General features: G+C 35.0%; 1 protein-coding gene across 3 annotated transcripts in view; it reads left to right on the top strand.

The window, feature by feature from the left end:
* The window catches only part of LOC150092606 (serine/threonine-protein phosphatase 1 regulatory subunit 10-like), a 447,296-nt gene that overhangs the window by 394,339 nt on the left and 28,392 nt on the right, over nt 1-24,565 (top strand). For all 3 annotated transcript variants that reach the window (XM_090414736.1, XM_090414735.1, XM_090414737.1), the window contains 3 exons: nt 3,590-3,717; nt 14,056-14,131; nt 20,403-20,534. In XM_090414736.1, coding sequence (XP_090270862.1) covers nt 3,590-3,717; nt 14,056-14,131; nt 20,403-20,534 — 336 coding nt within the window. The remainder of the gene's footprint in view (nt 1-3,589; nt 3,718-14,055; nt 14,132-20,402; nt 20,535-24,565) is intronic.

The raw sequence follows: 24,565 nt of genomic DNA, 5'->3' as shown, positions 1-24,565 counted from the left end.
GATCGACATAATAGGAGTGACTGAAACAAAAAGGACAAAAACTGTTGAGATCTTTTTGAGCAATAAATGCAAAATGTTATATTCAGGCAATGACAATCAATGAAAAGAAGGAGTAGCCATAGTATTCAACACAAAATACGAGGCTCATCTTCTTGAATGGCAGGCAGTGTCAAGGAGAGTGATTTGGGAAATATCAGAATGGGGAACTGGACAATGAGACTCATTTGTGCCTATGGTCCCACAGAAGGTTCTACTAAGGTAGAAGTGGAGGAATTTTTTGATGCTTTAGAAAAAGCAACTGACACAATGAAAAAGGAAAAGTTGGTCCTTGTTGGAGATCTAAATAGCAGAGTAGGAAGTGATTGTCAGACATACAAAAATGTTTTAGGAAAATTTGGAGAAAAGAGCAAAGCTAATAATAATGGTAAATACCTGTTGGATTTCTGCTCAGGTGGATTGGTTATTACTAACACCATGTTCCAACATACAGATGTGCACAAATTCATATGAGAGAAGAGGCAAGGAATAAGAAAAGTCTCATTGACTATGTTATTGTTGATAGTGATGTTTTCTCCCTGGTGCAGGACACCAGAGTGTACAAAGGATTTGAAATTGGAAGTGATCACTATTTAGTTTTGAGCAGGATAAAATAGAATTTCATATTGAAAAGAATGACATGTAAGAAAGTTTTAAAGCGAATAAAAGTTGAGCAGCTCTCAGATGTGAACTGTAGACTAAAATACACAAAGATTATTGAAGGAAAAATGATAGAGTTTGAGAACAGGAACCGAACCTTGGAGATTCAGTAGAAGCCTTGAAGAAAACCCTGATTGATTCAGCTAGAGAGGCATGTGGTGAAGTTGTCTGCAAGGATAGAAAAATTAGAACTCCATGGTGGACAGGAAGTTAAAGAGGCAGTAAAGGAAAAGAAGAAAGCATATCAAAAGATTGTGCTCTTAGAGAATACAGAGACAAATGTAAGAAAGCTAAACAAAAGTCATGGGAGGACTTTGGCAAGAACAGAAAATAAATATCAAGAAGGTGGCAGAATATTCTGGAGGTTGTTGAAGAAGCTTAGGAATGGAGTTAAGAGTGCTGTAAAAGGATTGGAGATGATAAAGGTGACATGAAAACGGGAGAAAAAGATATCCTTGAAGTATGGAGTAATTACCTTGAAAAACTGCTAAATGAAACAAGCAGTGATGACAGCATAGTGATAAAAAACACTGACCAGGCATGCATTCAGGAATACATATCCATACTTGAAGTAGAAAAATCCATCAAAGGCTTGAAATGTGGAAAGGCAGCAGGAGTAGATGATATTCGACCAGAAATGCTGAAGTATGGTGGTATAAAAGTCTTACAGTGGCTGCACTGCATAGTTCAGAATGCCTGGACAAAGGGACGAAATCCCAATGATTGGAGTAGAGCTCTCATAGTACCCATATATAAAAAGGGAAATAAAACTGAATGTGAGAATTACAGAGGTATATCCCTACTGAGTGTTCCTGGTAAGATATATGCAAGTATACTTGAACCCAAAGAAAAAAAAAAAAAATAGACATTGGTCTATTTCCTTCACTTTTATGCCTGTATGTAATAAGAAAAGAATGTTACCTGTATTGTGTTTCAAGAAAGTAAATATGAACAACTTTGTTATTATTTATAACATGATACCTACAAGAATTCTTCATGATAAGCTACTCTCATTATACAATTCACTATCTCACCTCTTAATAAGCTGTCTACTGCCCAACTTAGTATTTTTGTTTGTTAATTGCAGCTGTTTTCTGGCTGATTTGCTTGTATGCAGGAAGAAACCCCCTGATTTTCTTGGAGCAGGAAAAAACAACTACTTCTGTATTAGATCAGCTAACTCACTTTGAATTGGAAAAACAACAACAAAAAAAAAAAAAAAAAAAAAAAAAGATTTCACATATGGCAAGAATGAACCTTAGATCTTTTCCACTCGAAGGGCACAATGTCCCATTGTTCTTCTCACATTACAGAGGAACATTCCAAATTTGAAATATATCTCATTTGATTTTAAAAAATCTTTAGGATCAAGGGATGTATTGCTAATGTCAATTTGTTTCACTTATGAACTTTTGGGTTTGAAGAACATTGAAAGAGAATAAATCCAATTTCACCTAGATTCCAGAAAATGAAGAGACTTTCCTTATACCTGATTTATTTTTATGTGACTGATTGAAAAAACTGCTTCTTGAGAATGAATTAGGTATATGAAATTTTTAATTTCTTTAAAGTTGATGTGAATCATTGTATGTTGCCTAAGAGAATCTAATTGATCATTTTTCTGGTTACTTGGCACCATTCTCCAAGAGAAATTTTATTTTCATTAAGAAAAATTAAAGAAAGAATGAAACAGGAGGTGTCAAATAATAATATTTACATGGAATACAACCATTACGAACAATTATCCACATCAGATGTGTGATATCCAACAATAAATTTTGCATCTATTGCAACCTTAAACCAGGAATTCTTGGAGTGCTAATTAAGTCGTATTAAGTTCTTTCAATCTCCTAATAAAGTAAAGGTCATCATCATCATATTCCAGGATATATACAGGATATGATAGTACTACATGAAAAATTTACATCATTACTAACTTCCTATCTACAATTTTCCTCCAAATCAGGCACTTTTTATCGTATCAATCCACCTATATCTTGGTCTTCTTCTGGGTTTTTTTTTCCTGCCAACCTGGCAGTGAACACTTGTTTTGCTAATCTTTCCTCTCTCATTCTGTTTACTGACCATACCACCTGAGATTAGCTCTGCTAACGCATTCCTGGATGCTGACAATGTCAAGTTCTTTCCTAATATCCTCATTTTTAATATGATATTGCCATTGATGCCATGTGTTCATGCCCCTAATCTTTCGCAGGACCCTCATATCTGCTGTCTCTAGTCTTTGGTCAAGTGTTTTATTTCTAACCCACCTCTCAGATCCATAAGTTAAAATTGGCTTGAACACTGTTTTGTATACAGCTAATTTAGTGTTTTGGCTGATTTCCCTCTTATTCCAGATAATTTATTCAGTTGACTTCCTATCATACCAGCTTTGTTGATTCTGTTGTTTATTTTCATATTTAATTTACTATCTTCACTAAAAATCGTGCCTAAGCAGCACAAATTTGTGTTGCCTAAGCAACACAAATGTTTTACTTGTTCTATAGGTTCTTCATTCCCACTGCAGTGGACATTTTCAATTCTTCTGCCTATTTTCATTGTCTTTGTCTTGTTATTGCTGACCTTCATACCATGTCTATTACAACAGTTATTCACTTTAGTCATACTAGTATACTCATGAAACACAAGTACACTCATAATATAATTGTGTTTCAAGCAGTAATTGTGTGCGCGAGTGACATTTCATTATATTTGATGTGTTGCAGATATTTTCTACTATTGTTTACTTTGATGATGTTGGCTGATACCATTGATATTACTGAAGTGCATTTCTGTGCATAAAGTTTTGTATTTGTAACTGAGATGTTATACTAGGTTTTACTAAGGTTATACTAAGTTTTTTTTTTTAAATTTATTTCTTTTATTTTTAAAGTGGAGTTCACCTATTCGAATTGATTTACCACCATCCCTAGTGGAACCAGGATGGAATAGCAGAGAAAAGGAAGTACAACATTTACGGCAGCAAACTACATTACAGGAAATATATTTTTCAAGAGAAATGTGAGTACTTATTCAAATAGACAATATATACTTAAGATACAAGCTCAACACTTCCAGATAATATGATTACTGTGTTTTTTGCACATCTTTATCTTTGATTTAATGAACATTTTCATAAAGCTGCCAGTTATTAGGGAGAGCCACGTGTACTCCATTCTTCCCTTTCACAGATGCCCAAATCACTGAATTGTCTTAGAAATTGCATTTGTAAAATATGTTTGTCTGATATGATTAAAGTACTGCCTTGTCATTCTCCTCCAAATGCTTACATTTTCACAATAAATGTTTCTCTAGCAAAACTGGTAATATTTTCTTTCTCAGGGTTGTAACATGTGTGCCATCATTCAAGTATTGACTGCGGTGTTAACTGCTATTGAAATCCACCTGATAACACCCCACTTAGTATTTACATACCTTTTAACTTTTGGGTGAGACCTGTTTTACCAATCTTCTGCTCTTCCAGTATTATAGCATTCCTCCAAATTTTTGAGATTTTGGATTTGGTAACTCTATTTTTGATTGTAACAGTAAAAGTGCAGCACCCACCTTGCTTACCTCAGTCATTTTATTTTCTTGCAAGTTACATTAAGTTTCAGATGATGATTACTCCATTAATTACACTAGCACGCATATGCGGAAAATTCTACTCTTCTCTGTCCATGCTAGTCAACATCGTTTTTTTTTTTTTTTTTTTTTTCTGGTAACTGATCATATAATTGGGATTGCTTAGAAAACTTCAACATTTCATTGCAAAAGAAGTGAAAATTTGTTTCTTCAATTACACCAGTGCATTTACTCGATGTCCACACGAGGTTAGCCTAGTGGCTTTGCACTTCACAACCATATGCCTGGGGAAGGAGTGTCCTAGGTTCGATTCCCGGTGATGATATGAGGAGCTTAAGGATCTTTCTAAGCCATAGCCAGGTTAGCCAATCTTGAGCATGGACAGCAGGGTTTTTTCTGCCAGTTTATTTGGAGTTTTTCATCCCTCAAGCTTGCAAACCGGCCCCATAAACACATATGGATTACAGTCATGAATCGTCACTCCTTACTGCATCCTTAGGGGATGCAGTAAGGAGTGATGAACCAGCCGCATTAATTTTGCCATGAACCCCTCATTATGGGACTCTACCCCTAATGTGTACTCCTAGAGAGATGTATAAGATCAATCATTTATTTGATTACAACAAGCAGTAATTCTCTTTTATGCTGTATGTTGATTCTGCATGATTATTTTTCTTCAGAAAACAATTACAGCAAGCTTCCTTGAAGACCAACTAGCTCCATTCTTTTTCTCTCATGGAGTGGTTTATTACTTTATGCTCTGCACCATGATAGAAAACACCTTGCAGTTCTCAAAGGAGAGATCTCAATCTGCAATGCAAGAAAAATATTTGACAGTTGTAAGTACTGGTCATATATAGAAGTGAAATTTGGGCTTTGACTAAAAAAAAATTGATGGATAAATTGAGAACTACCCAGAGGAAATAGTGTTACCATTCAGGATAGAAAGTACAACACTTGGGTCAGAGCTCAGACTAGGGTGAGAGACATTATAACAGCAATTAAAAGATCGAAATGGCAAGATTAGGTCAGTTTGCAAAACATAACACTCAGAAATGGTCAAAGCTGATGTCTGAATGGTATCTCAGAGATGAAGACTAAAGAAACAGTGGAATGATGAGATTAAATAGATAGCCAGAAATTGGTAGCACAGAAAAGCTCAAGCTAGGTTATATTGGAGGACTTCGGGTAGGCTTTTGTCAGCAGTATACAAAAAATGGCTGATAATGATGATGATGATGACATGATAGTACAGAGGTGAATATTATGCAACATGCAGATTTCTTATGAATCCTGTGCACAGAGACCGAAATTCTCTCCTCCATATTTATGGAAGAAAAAATTAGTGGAAAATACTAAAGAAATTAAAACTGCCCAAGTAGCCCATTTACATTATGATTCTTGTAATACATAGCCGTTGATTTTATTTTATGGGAGATCTAACATGGACAAAGCTGCAATGTAATAACTCTTGTACATGGTTCAGAAATAAGTATTTCTAAATCACCATTCTGTCATATATTGAGACTAACTTTGTATCCTAAGAACAATCAAAATTGACTATGCTTCTTCAAAAGCAGCCATTCAAGGGAAGTCTAAATTCTGCATCTACCTCAATAGTAAACAACATTATGGCAATCGTTTGGTTGTTTTAGCTCAAGATGCACATATTCTTGCATACACACACACACACACACACACACACACACGCAAAAAAAAAAAAACAGCTGCCCATCATTATGTAATAGAGTCCAGCAGCTTGACTTTTCACTTGTTTGCTCAGGAAAACAGCTGGTGCCTTATATTACCTGGCCAACATGATATCTTATTAAGTCATCCCATCATATTATATATGTCTTTTCAACCAATGTAGAAATATACTATAGTTAACTTAGTCCCAAATATACTTGTAATGGATTGTACCACAAGAACGAGAAGATCAGACACTGGATCTGCAGCACCGGTTTCTTAGGTAAAATTACAGAAGGTATAATTATGGCTGAATGATCACTGTTAAGTGACCATTCAGCCATAATTATACCTCCTGTGATTTATGTTGTACATATTTTAAAGGATCCAAGCTTATTGTGTCTAAAACAGAAAATAAAATACATCATCTTACATTCATTCACAACCTAGATCTAAAGATGTTATGAATGTGAAATGATCACCTAAGACTAATTGCAAAAGTGCTGCAAGATTTCAATCTGGATAAAAGATAGTTTCACATTATGTCTCTTCTAAAATATAATTGCCCTCAATTATATTTCTAATAACCACACTATAAAACACTACTGAAAATAATTGAAAGAGAAAAAAAATTACTATGCAATTTTAAAATATACAGTATTTAATTTAATAAAGTTTTATTCGAAAGTTGAAAAGGATTTAGGCAAACAAACCTTTGTACTAAGAAATTGAAATATCTGAATAATAGTATTCAATATATGAGTTTGCACCTTTTTCATGTGTTTTGCTCGGCAGTACCTTTGGAAATATGACATTCTCCTTTGATCGGACTTGAATATGAATCCTTTCAGAATTTAAAAGGTCCATTGAATGTTTTCTATGTTTTATTAACCGTTATGAGTTAAGCATTCACTGCTGAAGGTAGAAATTTCCATGATCAACAGAAATAATGAATGTTGCATGTCACTTGCTCAGCAGTAATAATAAATTATAAATATAATAATAATAAATAGTAAAACAAGGAACAATCAAGGAAAAGAAGGAGTAGCCGGTATTCAACACTAAATATGAGGCTAATCTTCTTGAATGGCAGGCAGTCTCAAGTAGAGTGATGTGGGCAATCATTTTCTTAGCAGAGTAGGAAAACGATTGTCAGACATACAAAAATATTTTGGAAAAATTTGGAGAAAAGAGCAAAGCTAATAATAATGGCAGATACCTGTTGGATTTCTGCTCAGGATATGGACTGGTTATTACTAACACAATGTTCTAAATTCACATGGAGAGAAGAGGCAAGGAATAAAAAAGTCTCATTGACTATGTTATTGTTGATAGTGATGTTTTCTCCCTGGTGCAGGACACCAGAGTGTACAGAGGATTTGAAATTGGAAGTGATCACCATTTAGTCTTGAGCAGGATAAAATTGAATTTCATATTGAAAAGAAGAACATGTAAGAAAGTTTTAAAACGAATAAAAGTTAAGCAGCTCTCAGATGCGAACGGTAGACTAAAATACACAAATATTAATGAAGAAAAAATGAAAAAGTTTGAGAACAGGAACCAAACCTTGGAGATTCAGTGGCAAGCACTGAAGAAAACACTGATTGATTCAGTCAGAGAGGCATGTGGTGAGGTTATGTGTAAGGATAGAAAAATCAGAACTCCATGGTGGACACAGGAAGTTAAAGAGGCAGTGAAGGAAAAGAAGAAATCATATCAAAAGTTCCTGGCAAATAAATCAGCTTGTGCTTGTAGAGAATACAGAAACAACTTTAAGAAAGCTAAACACTGTGTAAAACTAGCTAAACAAAAGTTATGAGTGGTCTTTGGTAAGAACATACAAAATAAATATCAAGAATAGATATTCTTGATATTTATTTTCTTTGAAGGTTGTTGAAGAAGCTCAGAAATGGAGTAAAGAGTGCTCTAAAAGAAATTCAAGATGATAAAGGTGACATGAAAACAGGAGAAAAAGATATCCTTGAAGTATGGAGTAATTACTTTGAAAAATTGCTAAATGAAAAACAAGCAGTGATGACAGCACAGTGGTAAAAAAACACTGACCAGGCATGCAGTCAGAAATACATATCCATACTTGAAGTAGAAAAAGCCATCAAAGGCTTGAAATGTGGAAAGGCAGCAGGAGTAGATAATATTCAACCAGAAATGCTGAAGTATGGTGGTATAAAAGTCTTACAGTGGCTGCACTGCATAGTTCAGAAAGCCTGGACAGAGGGACGAATTCCAGATGATTGGACTAGAGCTATTTCATTACTAAGCATTCCTAGTAAGATATATGCACGTATACTTGAGAAATGGTTGAGAAGAATTGTGGAAGAGAAGCTTGGTGAAGAACAAGATGGATTCATGCCAAATAGAGGCTGTTAGGATCAGATCTTCACTTTACGACAAATAGTTGATAACACATGGGAATATAACAAAGATCTGTATTTAAGTTTTGTCGATCTGGAAAAGGCATAAAAGACAAGGTGCCAAGAGAGAAACTATTCAATACATGGTGCCGATGGGGCATTATATCAAGCAATACTTAGTCTTTATTTGAGTTGTAAGTCAGCAATTAGAATTGAAGGAAATACAGGAAGATGGTTTAATGTTAAATCTGTTGTCAGACATGGATGTACATTATCTCCTCTGTTATTCATTATATATATGGATCACATTATGAAGGAAAGTGGTATTAAAACTGATATCAAAATAGGAGATGTTAATGTCAGCTCTTTGCTTTACGTGGACAATGTTATACTTCTAAATAAATCTGCTAGGAATCTGCAAGATTCCCTGACTAAATTGAATAACTGTTGTAATAGATATGAAGTCAGCAATAACAATACAAAGATAATGAAAATAGGCAGAAATATTGAAAATTTCAACTGCATTGTGAATGGAGAACCTATAGAACAAGTAAAACATTTCAACTACTTAAGCACGACTTTTAGTGAAGATGGGAGATTAAATATGGAAATAGACAGAATCAACAAAGCTGGTATGGTAGGAAGTCAACTGAATAAATTTATATGGAATAAGAGAGAAATTAGCCAAAACACTAAATTAGCTGTGTAGAAGACAGTGTTCAAACCAATTTTAACTTATGGATCTGAGAGCTGGGTTAGAAGTAAAACACTTGACCAAAGACTGGAGACCACAGATATGAGAGTCCTGAGAACGATTAGGGTCATGAACAGATGGCATCAATGTCAATATCATATTGAAAACGAGGATATTAATAAAGAACTTGACATTGTTAGCATCCAGGAATGTGTTTAGCAGAGCTAATCTCAGGTGCTATGGTCACTTAAACAAAATGAGAGAGGAAAGATTAGCAAAACAAGTATTCTCTATCAGGTTGGAAGGAAAAAGATCCAGAGGAAGACCAAGATATAGGGATTGATATGGTAAAAAGTGCCTTAGAAGATAGAAATATAAGATTTGATAATGTTGGAGTTTTGACAGGTAACAGACTGATTTGGAGGAAAATTATAGATAGGAAGTTAGTAATGATGTAAATTTTTCATGTGGTAGTACTGTCATATCCTGTACACTCCTTGAGGGTATATACCAGGAATTTGATGATGATGATAAATAGTAAAAGGCATAACTTAGATGTGACAAAATGCTTGACTTATCATTTACTGTAACATTGTTGTGTCCTGAAAAGGCTAAGAAATGTTTATTATAAAATATTTAGGTCACAACTTTAATACAACTTAGGCAGAGAATATGGAACGTTGGCAACAGAATAAGTGTAAGCAGTTTGTAAATGCAAATCAATTTAAAATTTAGGAATAGTATAAAATTGTATAAAGAGCTGTTAAAATTAATCTGTATTAAGTGTGGGCCAGATGTAGAGATCAATGTAAGCTGGCAAATCCACTTAAGAACCCCGTCTCCTGTACTAAAATAGCTAAACCTGTGAGTCAGGGTTCAAGGGTCATCTTTGCCATCCTGTATTATGCATAAGAAGGGGGGGGGGGAGAAGTACTGGAAAGAAAAACCAAAGCATTTCCAGGAAGAGAAATCAGGTACACGGGCGACTAAATAGAGGGAGCTAAGGAGATTGACGTAAACACACGTGACTGCATTGGCACGCACCGCGAAGATCGAGAAAATTAAACAAAAAGGCCATGCAAGCACCATTCCGGGCTTTTTTTCTTGGATTCCTGGTTCCGGATCTTGCAGACAGTGGTCGAGTTTGCTGTTGGAGAAGTTCCTGGCTAGTCATGGAAGGCATTTGGTTCATCTGTCGCAGCGTTAGAAATGGGCCAAGGTATATCCTTGGACTAGGTATATCCTTAGACAATGCACAGCTATCCTAGTCATGCGACGGAGGAACCGAATGGATGCCGTCCAGTCAAGGCGACGTTACCGTGCCACTTCCAATCCTTCCTGCTGAGATTCCACTCGTACAGTCCGACTGGAGATATCCTCATAGGAAACTAAAACAGAAGGCCTTGATGACCAGACAAGGCAGGAAGAAGGTCAAGGAAATTAAGATCAGAGACGGTAAGGTAGATCTTTGAATTCCTATTTCCAACTATAGAAGAGTGTGATCCCCTAAGAGAGTATTTTATAATGGACTAAAATTAAGGAACTGTAAGAATAGCCTATGACTTAGTACGGGCCAAGATTGTGTTATGATTTGTTTGACCTACGAGGCCGAGAATATCTCTGAACGAGCTAAACTTAATGTATGGAATGTGTTATTGTGTTAATTTATGAACCACATGTATTAGGATGGTATGATATTAGCCTATGAATTTATGCTGAAGATGCTTGTAATAGTGGTCAATGCAAGATTGTATGTGTGTCTAGTGTATTAAAATTTGAGCCTTTGATTTACCTTGAGAGCATTCCTAATAATATGTCTATAATGTATATTTGCATAATTCCTCAAGCTTATTAAAATGTTTCATTCAAGTACCTGCCTGATCTGCTTTTGTTTTATGAATTCAAAACTACCGCTCATAAAATGCTATAACGAACTAAGCGGGTTAAACCCTTGTATATAAACTCCTAAAGCGAGCCACGACTGTGAGGAAGAAATAAGAAAACGGAGGGACAAGATTAAATTCAATCTAATTTTCATGTATCACTCTGAGAGGGTCACCCCTGGGTAATCCCGTTTACCCAAGGTATTAGCTGGCGTAGTGGAAAAAATAAATTTTGTTAATACTTATCGGGTGAGCCCTATTAGATTGTTGTGTGATTAGATAAAATGTAAAGAGGCCAATGAGACTGCAAAGAACTAATGGAAGGAATACTTGGTAGGAAATAAACGTTTTATTTGCATGTGTGAGAGAATAGCTATGAAAATATTAATAAGTAAATATCTTATTAAGGGTATATAGTAGAAAAAATGGGGAGAAGGAACGTTATATCAAGTGACTTAAACGAATAGAGATAAATAAGTGAGAATAAAGTAATATATTAGATGAAATTAAAGATAAAGGCTAGCAGCGTAAGATATAGAAGAGAAATAAAAGGAAAAGTAAGGACATAATAACGTGTAGTTGCCTTGACATTTTTATATCTGGTTAGACTGAATTCTGTATTATATTTTTGAGTACATATATAAAACACTATTTGTCATCTTTAACTCAGGAATTGTAAATAGTAACTTCATTTTGATTAAAGCATTTTTGAATATATGATGTTTAACAGGATTTTGATATCCTATGCCACAATACAAATTGTAATTTTTGAATTAGATATTTTTGTGTATAAATAATACATTATACATAATAAAAAATGGAATATATCCTGTAGATATACAGATAATACTTAATTAGAAAATCATATGAGTTATGGTTTTAATAACCTAGGAGCATATTTGAATGCATATCAACAATGAAACATGGACAATCCATAGCATGATCAGTGCTGAATAAACTTAAAATTTGGAAAAATAGCAAAATTCTTGCAACTAAAAATAAAATTATATAATGCTATTAACTTGAACCTTAAAAAAAATAGAAGCAGATAGGAAACATTGGCATTTGAAATGAAATGCTCCAGAAAAATAAATAGAACTCATTGAACAGAATATAAAACTAATGCAAAAGTGCTGACAGATTTGAACATCCCTAATTCAACAATTCTTAACAGTTAAAAAAGCATCAACTCCATTTGCTTGGCCACGTTATGCAGATAGAACTAGACAGACTTTCTTGCCTGGTATTTGAGGATAGTATGGAGGGTACGAGACCTAGAGGACAACCAAAATCGACATGAAATAAAACCATTAGAACTGCATTGGGGTTTCAAAGCAGCTGGCATATGAAAGAGCTTGCTTCGAACAGAGAAGAGTGGAAGGCTTTTATCCAAGAGGTACTCGACCTTTTTTGAGAACAGAAGTTACAGCAAGTTTTTATATTATTGATATTAACAGTTAATTAGCACAAATATAATCCTTATTTGTGCTGTTTATTAGCTGGGATATTTTCTGAGGCAAAAATACAAAGGGTATTCCAAAACTAATGCCTGTATGTCCTCTGTTACATTGTAACATACAGTGGGGGGTATTGCATTTCTCATGTTAGCAAATACACAATGGACAAGTCTTTTACAAATTTGTTGAAGTTTGAAAAACTGCATGTGGTAATTAAATTTTTGATGCATGAAAGTGGATTACCACAGGTTTTTAGGGTTAAGCAACTGTAGATGTGATTAGTATGTCATTGTGCACAAAAAAGAAGAAATAGCTAAGATGGGATTAACAACCATTCATAAAGTGGGTGTCTAAAATTTGCAGCAGATGTTTTCCATAAGCAGAAAGCTGAAAAGTTATTCAGAGAGAAATTGCTGAATATGTCAGAGATTACTAGCACTGGAATTGAACATTTGAATTAGCTGGCTTAATCAAATCGATAAAGAATAGCTAAAATTAAATATGTATATTAAGTGGTACTGTGTCAGTTGACTAGCAAAATGAAACAGATGAGAATGGAAGTTTGTCACTGCCTTCAACATTACTAAAGGGAGAACAATGCTTTTCTTTGCAAATTTATGACTAAGGATGAAAGTTGCATCCATCATTATAAGCCCAGAATCAAAATTCAGTCAGTGGAATATCACCACCAACCTCACTCATGACCAAGAAGTTCAGAGCTGAACCTTCTTCTTCTGGAAAGTATTTTGACTGTCTTTTGGAACAACAAAACTGTCATTCACCAAGTTAGGGTATTCATATAGCTATGTAAATACATTGAAAAAATTTAAATAGCAAATGAATTATATTTGTGTCATCAACAGCCTTTTTTTTGCAACATGACAACAGGAGATCACACATGCATTAACTTCAATAGCTGTCAGAGAGATCAGATTTGGAGTGAAACATCCTTTACTCCAGACTTAGTCCTGTTAGATTTCTAGGTATTTCCTAGATAGAAAACACATCCTTTCAGTTTATTCTAAAAATGAATCAAAGCAGAGGTGACAATTACATGGTGGAGAGAGAGAGATTGTGTTGAGAAATAATGTGTGAAAATAAAGTAGACTTCACTATCTTTTGTTTTTTTATGTTACTAACATATCTCTTTCAGATGGAATGGTTTCACATTGTAGGCATCACTCCTGGAACTCATCATATAAATTTCATTTAACATGCTGATAGACTGCCTGGCTGGCCAAGAGGATAGTGCTTTCATTCTTGTCCAGTACGTTGTGTATTTGAAATTCTACTGGGTGGCATGGATGTTTAGGAAGATGAATTTCATTTGAAGACCACAAGTTTGCTTACCTGGAATCCTGAAGTGGCTTGAAACGTTTTATATTTGTTTTTCTAGAGCAGGAAGACGGCTTTTCTCAAACTAAAGAAAGGTTTCCAACCTTAAAGAACAGGATTCAAAAATATAATCCTTATTTGTGTTGTTTATTAGCTGAGATATGTACACATACATATAACACGAGGTAGTTTTCTAAATCAATTATTCTTTCTGTGGTCTGGCTGAAAAGTTTACTAGATATTGTAATAAGTACTGCTTAAATAATTGTCATTATAAAATTGTTATTGTTACTATGCAAAGGAGAGAAATAAATGTTAGATTTATAGTTCCATCACTTTTGCAGGCTGCCAGACTCTCCTTATGAGCCAGATCCTGATATATATGCAACACAGGAGCCCAAAAGTATTCCCCTGGAAGATGTATGTATGCATTTTAAGAGCTTTTCTTTTGTTTTGTTGCTTTTTAATATGAATGTTGAAGATAGTTTGCAAGAATAGTATGAGATGAGGCAAATTTTGAAGTATTGAAACTAAATTAAAAATCCTTTGGTAGGCACTGCAGCATTTCTTCATTTGTTACTTGTTATTATTTACAAACAAATCATGATGTTTCTTTAAAAACAATAATAAAAAAAAGTTCTGTATTCCTAATACTGTTTTTAATGAAGTACAGATTCTGTATATATGATTAATTCTTCCATTTATATGTTGTTCACTTGATTATTAGCATCTCTATAAAAAAATCATGTAAAGTTTTCTTTAAAATATTTATTCCTTTCACTGGACATGACATCATGATGTGAAGAAATTACTGTTTTTTTTTTTAATATGATTTTTATGGTGCAAAGACATCAAGGGTCATACTGTGCCAGGATACAGGTCACAGAAGTACATATGGTAATTGATTAGTAGGACAATTATAAACATCTATGCCTTTGGTGGGAGGAGTTGTCGGACAAAGCAAAAATGAAGAGTGAGAAGGTGAAGGTTGTAAGTAAGCCACACTATGATAGAGGTGAATTGAGGAGGAGGGCGTTGATAGCAATTGAATCAATACACATGTTGCACAAAAGGAATGATGTAGAGTTTGTGGACCTATGGCCTGTGTTTGATGAAAAGAAGGATTTCTTTAACGCTGATGGACTGCATCTAAATAGTTTTGATGTTAGGTGTCCAGAGAGGACTGTGTTCATTTGAGCTTACTGAAGCACAAATTCAGGAAAACTTAAGCAATTAGGGTGGATGCAAGTGAATGTGTGTGAAGGCACCCATAAAGCACATTAGTGTGAGAATGATCAACAAGTGAGGAATCTAGTCTCTGAAGCAAAAATATTGAATAGGGTAGTCAAATCAGGTAGTTGTGGATCTAAAGCGATGTTGCAATTTCTATATACTGATGCCAGAAGTATTAAGAATAAAGAGGGAAGAGTTTTTAGCATTGGGTGGTGCAACTACATTAAAAGTTATAGGCATTAGTGATACTTGGCTAACCGCAGATGATGTAGTTACAGGAATAAAATGTGAAGGGTTTAGTATTTTTAGGGAAGATAGGATGAGGGAAAGAGATACTGCTGATCATAGCAGATCAATTGCAGCCAAAAAGAATAGGAAATAGGTGAGAAAGTGACTGTTTATTTGAAATAGTCTGGTGTGAAATCAAGGCCAATAAGACAAAATACATGGCTGGTTGTTGCTATAAGTCAGGGATTCTAGGAATGATCTGGATGACATGCATCAGCAAATTAGTATAATGAGTGCAGGTCGAGTAATTAGATTGAAAGGAAGAGAGATCACATGGCATGAAGGAAATGGAATTTATTCATCTACTCACAGGTTATTATTTGAGACACTATTAGACCTGGTCATAAGATCAGAAGAGCCATCCATAACATTGCTTCTGTATGGGGAAAGTGCCCATGTGGTCTTGACTTGGGAGATTGTAAAAAGAGGAATATTCTGTCAAGAAGGGGTATATGTGGAACTACAAGGCAGGTGATTATGACAAGTTTAAGAGGAAACTCGTAGCTGCCGTGGCATAAAATTCTGGAAAAGATGTTAGTGGTGCATGGGAGATTGTTAGGGGCATCTAGGGGAAGCTGTAGTAAATTGTATACCTAAGATAAGGAGGATTAATCAGGTAGGAGTTAGATAGATGAATAGCATCATTAAGCATGAGCTTCACAAAAAGAAAATGCTATCAAGAGTATATAAGGAAAAAGGTGACCAGTATGGTGAGTATGGCAAAATCAGATTATGAGAAGAAACTAGCCAAGCACCAAAGGAAATCTCAGAGTTATTTCACTTTGTGGCAAGTAAGAGGAATAAAGAAGTATGACTATGGAAGAATAACCTTAATGAGTGCCGACAGTTACAGAAGCAGATAAAGTAGTTGAGTTACTGAGTGACCACTTTGCAAGAGTATATCATCCAAGTGTGGTTAATGCTGTGATATATGTGACAGAGACTTATGTGGGAACAGAGGTCGATGAATGAGATTCTTAGGATATTGCAGAATCTCTAAGTAAATAGAGCTATGGGATTAGATGGGGCATCAGCTTGCATTTTGCAGCAATGCGCAAGGGAACTAGCAATGCATCTGACTAGGCTCTTTAATTTAAGTCTTGGCTCTGGTATAGTTCCAAGGGACTGGAAAGAGGGCAAAATAATTCCCTTGCATAAGGGAGGTTCTAAGACTGCAGTAGCAAACTATAGACCAGGAGTAGCCAACTATGTGTCCTTTTGGAGCCAAAATAATTCCAGTAAGACTTAGAATTCTGAGAATTAGAGAAGAGCTCACTTACTCCAGTACCAATGCAAAGGCTGCAGCCTTTGCGATGGTACTGGAGTATGTGAGTGTGCACATGCCGAGGTTGTAACGAGCTTGTAAGAACTGCTTTGACAAATTACACACCTGCTAATTTTAAGGCGCTTGCTAAGAAAATGGATACAAGGAAGGCCTCTACTAGTAAATAAGATGAGCAAACACTAAAATTATTGTGTTTCAACTTTAAAAAAATATTCTAAGTGTTCAAAGTAAACTTCATTTAATGTGTTTTGAATTAAATTTTTTTATTGCAGTAATTTTTATTAACCCTGTTTTTTCTCGCCCTCTCTCTTCTCTCTTTTTCGTTTTCTCCTCTTCTCTTGTTGTTTATTTTTTTCCTGGTAGATTGTGAAGAGCCACATGACACATGGACACAAGCCACGTTGTGGCTGCCCCTGCTATAGAACAATCATGTATCTATGGTATCTCAAGAGTGGTGGTAAAAGTATTTGAAGAATTGGTTAAAAAAAATTCAAGAATGGGTGGATAAGAATGTGATACTCTATGAGGAGCAACATGGCATTGTGTGAAGGGTCAGTCATGCCTTAGTAATTTACTAACTTGTTATAATAGAGTGACAGTTGAGTTGGATAGAGGAAATGGCTACGTGATTCTGCTGGATTTTGCAAAGGCATTTGACCGAATACCACATGGAACTCTGTCACGCAAATTAGAACAAATGGGGATGGATATGACACTGGTTATGTGGATAAGAGGGTGGCTGCTGGACAGATATCAGAAAGTGGTATACTGAGGAGCAGAATCCAGGCAAAAGCTGGTCACTAAGTGATGTGCTGCAAGGTTCAGTGCTAGAATTACTACTGTTTAATTTGTACATAAATGATATAGGAAATAACCTGAAACGAAATATTCAGTGGTTTGCAGAAATATAAAGTTATGCATTTTGTGATGAATAGATGACAAACTGTATGACATTGATGGAACTGTACTCCAGGAAATAGATGAAGTTGAGGATTTAGGCATGATGGTAGACAGAGAGTTGAAGTTTAGAGGACATATTGCTAAGATATCTTATAAGATTACTTGGCTATTGAAGAACACACTAACAATTAAAGATAAGGAAGTTGAGGGCCTTATAAAGATTCCTCTTTATAAGGCCCTCATATGTCCACATGATGGATTACTGTGCTCAGGTCTATTCTCCTTTGTTTCTTGGGAATGAGAAGTGGTGGAGAGGATTCAGAGGTGAGCAAACCAAGATGTTGAGTGGTCTGTGTGAATGTTCCCTATGAGGATAGATTGAGGGTATGTAGACTGCAGAAGTTAGTTGATAGGCAAAAAATGGGATAGTATAGAAATATTTAAGTCATTTAAAGGGTTTATAGGATTGATGCAGGAAAAATGTTTCAGCACTTGACTAGAGGGGACAACACAAGAGGTCATCCCTGCAAATTGAGTAAAAGTGTCATTAGTAGGGGCATGAGGACTAGATTTTTTGCTTGGAGAGTTATGAATAAATGGAATGGGTTGCCAGAGTCAGTTGTTAGCACTTTGTCTGTTGATGGGTTCAAGGATAGGTATGATAAATTGTATGGATAGTATGGATCTCCCACGATGAGTTTTTCGATTCCAAGGAGGTGCCTGTACAATAATAATAACAACAGTAGAATAAATGTGAACTAAGTTTTATTTCCTAATACAACATTCAAACTCTGTCCACCTGAATCATTCAGTTTTTAGTTATAAGCAACTACACAAATGTTGTATATATATTGGTGATGGGAATGTTAATTTCTGTCATGTTTTTTCATTAACATGTATAATATAACTATAATTATTATTAAAATGCAGTAATTAATAAATTATATAATAGATTAATTAGAGTACTAATTTCAACTAGGATTAGCAGAACTAATCTCATTTGAAACCGAGATTAGTTCTGCTGTTTCCTCCCCCTGCCCCACTACACTATCATTAGCCAATGCAAATGATGATTATAATAAGTAACAGATGCAACATAAAAGCACACAAGTTTATAACTATATCCATAGTTACACAGTTGTGTATAACTAAACCTCGACAAACTATAACATATAACTATATCTGAACAAATTCAGATCTCCATAAAAAAAAATGAAAATATACTTGTGACAAAAAATTGTAGGAAACTTCTCCTTAATGATGCAGGTTAATTATTATTATAGCCTGTTATTGCTTAGTCAAATTATTACAGTGATGTTAAAACAGCTGTTTTGATATACATTAATGTCAACATAATATCATACCAATGCAAATGATAACAAGTAACAGATACAACATAAACACACAAGCATATAACTACCTATATCCATAGTTATTATTATTATTTCTGTTGAGTCTGAAAACTCATTATGAGAACCCCATACTGACCATTATGTACACAATGTCTATCATACCTTTTCTTAATCTTGTTCACTAATAAAGCACTCAGCCCACCTCTGCCAACCAATTGCATTCTTGTTAACCACACTCATGTTTCAATTATATCTCATCATCTTCCTTTTACCCTCTTTTACCTTGCGGTGTCGAGGGTTAATTAATCGTCGGACCTCAAACCGTTCACAGGATAAGGTGGTCAGCCTTATACCCCGGTGTATCCTATGGCCTGTAGTGTTGAATTCTCAAGGCCAGTTTGCCTGCTTGCGGGATGATAAACCCCAGATAAACTGGGGAAAACCCTACTGTCCAAGACCAGCTAACTTGGCTATGGCTGAGGAAGATCCTTAAGCTCCTCACGTCGGCGGCGGGAATCAAACCAAGGACACTCCTTCCCCAGGCATATGGTTGCAAAGCGCACAGCCACTAGGCTAACCGCGTGGACTCAATTATATCTTCTGCAGCTATTCTGTTAAACTCCATATCCTCACTTTGCCCTACAGCTAAACTCTGTAATCCATAAATAATCTTCAGTCTATTTATCATCATAGAGCCTTCACAAACTAGTCATTTCATCACAAAATCTTATACCAAATGCATTCAAGTGCAGGCAATCCCTCTTCCCCATCTCACTTCACACATCCAAAACTAGCACCCATTCCTTTTCCACAGTTTGCATATTGAATTGTTTGCTGTTGTAGCCCTTATTCTTAATTCACAACTGTCATATCCAGGTAAACAAACTAATGATTTTCACTCTCAGTTCATTCAGTATTTCTTTCATATTGCTAGTTGAATCATTTGTGCCTGCAAAACTGTCACTTCTTTGACTTCATGGTTTTTCAGTTTCATTTGTTCTTTTTTGATTTTTGCTCCAAGAAAACTCAAAGTAATAACATAGTCATCAGTAGCATGTTTTATGGGAAGTGCTAGAAAGTGTTCTAGCACTTATTTGCTAGAATACTTCTGTGTTGCTGTTACTTGCAAAAATCATCGAATATTGAATGGAATGATGAATACTATTAATTTTGTTTAATTAACCCATTATTACATGAACCAAGTGTCCATGTTTTGGTTTTTTTTTTGTATATATGGTTCATTGATTCTGTTTTCACAATGAAAAATTACAGGGATATCTTACTGATCAGGATAATTTGATTTGATTAGCACAACTTTCTTGTTATGTAAATTTCCATTTTAAAATAATATTTTCTAATTAGCATATCTCTGTAGCATTGTTCTTAGAAACATTAGATGTATCATAGTGTTTGTCATCCTTTTGTTCAAGATGTGCCATAAATTAAACAGCTGCATGTTTTGTAACTCTCGGCTTTTTTTTTTTTTTTTTTTTTTTTTTCCCAGATTCATTCACTGTTTCAGATCCTTATAATTTGATATGAATTTTTTATACATACATACACACTAAACCTGAATTTATTTTCTTTGTTTGTTATTACTGCAATTAACTATCAGTAATTTATATTTATATAGGACAACAATCTGGGATCATTGATGGATTACTCTATGGTAGAATTACCACCTCCTAAGACATCTCTTCCAGATGTCCTGTCTAACTTAGTTTTGTCCATAGCCAACAAAAGTCCTCAACAGAATCCAGAACAGGTTAGTTTAATATATGTGTGTATATTATGTATGGAATATCCCATAAATTCAAGGATGATTCTTTGAAGTTTGTGTGCATGAGTGCAGTAAAAGGATCATTTCAAAAGTTCTGCATACTCTACTGCTATTGATAACATTTATTTAACAAAATATATTTACAGACCATCAGTATAATCTCCATGAAATCAGATACTTGACAAGAAACATTGTCCTTTGCATACAAAATATGTATAATATGTGACCTGAGTCAGAGTTTTCATCCATTTTAAAGTCTTATTTTTTATTCCAAGACTTGGTCTTATTCAACCCAGGGGGTGGGATGGGAGGGGGTGGAACCAGAAACAGAGAACAGGGCATGCAACATTTTTACTTAAATTTTACTGTACAGTCTGGCTTAAAACTAAGGTGAAGGTGGAAACTATTACTTAATCCACTTGCAATTCATCAGTGGTGTATAGATCTTTTGATCAAACTTCATATGCACATGTGTAGTTGTGTAAATGCAACGCTAGGTTCTAGTACCTATATAGCATGTTAATGCCATGTGGAAGAAAGCAATCGTGTTTTTTTTTTTTTTTTTTTTTTGAAAGCCGGGGGGAGGGGGTTGTAGTTACTGAGAAATGATTTTGGAAGAAGGCTGTTTTACAAAATAGGAGTAGCTGAAATGAAAATGGAAGAGGAAAATCAAGTTTGAATTGCACTATAAAAGATATTAGGCAGCTTCTGCATTTTAACAGGCTCAGCAAAAAAAAAAAAAAAAGCAGAGAAATGGTGCATGTGGAGTTCCAGCCATGGAAGTACTTATAGAAGAGCCATAAAGCTAATGGTTGATGAAGTGAATCACTGAGAGAGAAGGATCATTGAACAGTATTACAAGGTTGGGCATATTTCAGATTTGTACAGTTTTAGTAGATAAGTGGATGAAAATAGTATCTTGAGTGATAAGGATGGAAAGTTTTTTAGAGGCCGAGAAAGCAAGTTGATATTTGATATAGTGCTTTCTTACTAGGAAAGACTAGAGGTAGATGTAAGTTCAAAAAGGAGGAGTGATTCTTTTTAGTGATTTGTGTATTACTAGGGATGAGGAAAGGAAAAATTAAATCCTTTAAATTTTTTTTAAAAAAAATGCAGTACTATGTTTAGTAGAATTGAATGTGACTAGGTTATCTCCCTACCCACAGAGAACGAAATGAAGCTTGCTTTTTCAGGGTGCTATACTAACGAATGCTATAAACATTGTTTACTAAGCATCCTCTAAACAACCAGTTCAAGAATTCTAAGGTATGGAGATAAGCTTGAAAAGAATTTTATTTACAAGTATTCAGTGTAATACCACCACATTGCTTACTGGAGATCCTGAATTGGTTCAAAAAAAAAAAAAAAATCCTTTTCTTGTCTTCTGAGCCAGATTCACAGATTATCTAACTCTTGGTCTACCCAAGTGCCTTAGGTTTTAAACAACTTTAATGGATAGAATTAGCATCATACACAAAATGTAGTGTATGCCAACATATACTTCTAATTTGAAAATAAAGCCAGAATCTTTTCATTAGTAGATTTAGATATATTTAGATTAGATTTAGGAGATATATTTAGGAGAAAAGAGCAAAGCTAATAATAATGGCAAATATCTGTTGGATTTCTGCTCAGGACATGGACTGGTTATTACTAACACCATGTTCCAACATAAAAATGTGCACAAATTCACATGGAGAGAAGAGGCAAGGAATAAGAAAAGTCTCATTGACTATGTTATTGTTGATAGTGATGTTTTCTCCCTGGTGCAGGACACCAGAGTGTACAGAGGATTTGAAATTGGAAGTGATCACTATTTAGTCTTGAGCAGGATAAAATTGAATTTCATATTGAAAAAGAATAACATGTAAGAAAGTTTTAAAGCGAATAAAAGTTGAGCAGCTCTCAGATGTTAACTGTAGACTAAAATACAGAAAGATTATTGAAAAGAAAATGAAAGAGTTTGAGAACAGGAATCAAACCTTGGAGATTCAGTGGCAAACTCTGAAGAAAACATTGATTGATTCTGCCAGAGAGGCATGTGGCGAGGTTGTGTGCAAGGATAAAAAAATCAGAACTCCCTGGCGGACACAGGAAGTTAAAGAGGCAGTGAAGGAAAAGAAGAAAGCATATCAAAAGTTCCTGGCAAATAAGTCAGCTTTTACTCTTACAGAATACAGAGACAAATGTAAGAAAGCTAAACAGTGTGTAAAACTAGCTAAACAAAAGTCATGGGAGGACTTTGGCAAGAATATAGAAAATAAATATCAAGAAGGTGGCAAAATATTCTGGAGGTTGTTGAAGAAGCTTAGGAATGGAGGAAAGAGTGCTGTAAAAGGAGTTAGAGATGATAAAGGTGACATGAAAACAGGAGAAAAAGATATCCTTGAAGTATGGAGTAATTACTTTGAAAAACTGCTAAATGAAACAAGCAGTGATGACAGCACAGTGATAAAAAACACTGACCAGGCATGCAGTCAGGAATACATATCCATACTTGAAGTAGAAAAAGCCATCAAAGGCTTGAAATGTGGAAAGGCAGCAGGAGTAGATAATATTCGACCAGAAATGCTGAAGTATGGTGGTATAAAAGTCTTACAGTGGCTGCACTGCATAGTTCAGAAAGCCTGGACAGAGGGACGAATTCCTGATGATTGGAGTAGAGCTCTCATAGTACCCATATATAAAAAGAGAAATAAAACTGAATGTGAGAATTACAGAGGTATTTCCCTACTGAGTGTTCCTGGCAAGATCTACGCAAGTATACTTGAGAAACGGTTGAGAAGAATTGTGGAAGAAAAGCTTGGTGAAGAACAAGCTGGATTCAGGCCAAATAGAGGCTGTCAGGATCAGATCTTCACAAATAGTCGAGAAAGCATGGGAATATAACAAAGATCTGTATTTAAGTTTTGTCGATTTGGAAAAGGCATATGACAAGGTGCCAAGAGAGAAGCTATTCAATACGCTGCAGTTATATGGTGTCAATGGGGCATTATATCAAGCAATACTTAGTCTGTATTTGAGTTGTAAGTCATCAGTTAGAATTGAAGGAAGTACAGGAAGATGGTTTAATGTTAAATCTGGTGTGAGACAAGGATGTACATTATCCCCTCTGTTATTCATTATCTATATGGATCACATTATGAAGGAAAGTGGTATTAAACCTGATATCAAAATTGGAGATGTTAATGTCAGCTCTTTGCTTTATGCGGATGATGTTATACTTCTAAATAAATCCGCTAGAAGTCTGCAAGATTCTCTGACTAAATTGAATAGCTGTTGTAATAGATATGGTATGAAGGTCAGCAATAAAAAGACAAAGACAATGAAAATAGGCAGAATCATTGAAAATGTCAACTGTGTTGTGAATGGAGAACCTGTGGAACAAGTAAAACATTTCAGCTACTTAGGCACAATTTTTACCGAAGATGGTAAATTAAATATGGAAATAGACAACAGAATCAGCAAAGCTGGTATGGTGGGAAGTCAATTGAATAAATTCATATGGAATAAGAGAGAAATTAGTCGGAACACTAAATTAGCTCTATACAAGACAGTGTTCAAACCAGTTTTAACTTATTGATCTGAGAGCTGGGTCAGAAGTAAAACACTTGACCAAAGACTAGAGACCGCAGATATGAGAGTCCTGAGAAAGATTAGAGGCTTGAACAGATGGCATCAATAACAATATCATATTAAAAATGAGGATATTAGAAAAGAATTTGACATTGTCAGCATCCAGGAATGCATTAGCAGAGCTAATCTCAGGTGGTATGGTGACTTAAATAGAATGGGAGAGGAAAGATTAGCAAAACAAGTGTTCTCTGCCAGGTTGGCAGGAAAACGACCCAGAGGAAGACCAAGATATAGGTGGATTGATACAGTACAAAGTGCCTTAGGCGATAGAAATATAAGATCTGATAATGTTGGAGTCTTGACAAGTAACAGACTGATTTGGAGGAAAATTGTAGATAGGAAGTTAGTAATGATGTAATTTTTTCATGTAGTACTGTCAT

This window comes from Typopeltis vanoorti, chromosome 25 (genome assembly GCF_054136105.1).
Source record: "Typopeltis vanoorti isolate ZY-2024b chromosome 25, IOZ_Tvanoo_1.0, whole genome shotgun sequence".
NCBI lineage: Eukaryota > Metazoa > Arthropoda > Arachnida > Uropygi > Thelyphonidae > Typopeltis > Typopeltis vanoorti.
The sequence above is the reverse complement of the archived record's forward strand: the minus strand, read 5'-3'. Positions and strand labels throughout refer to the sequence as shown.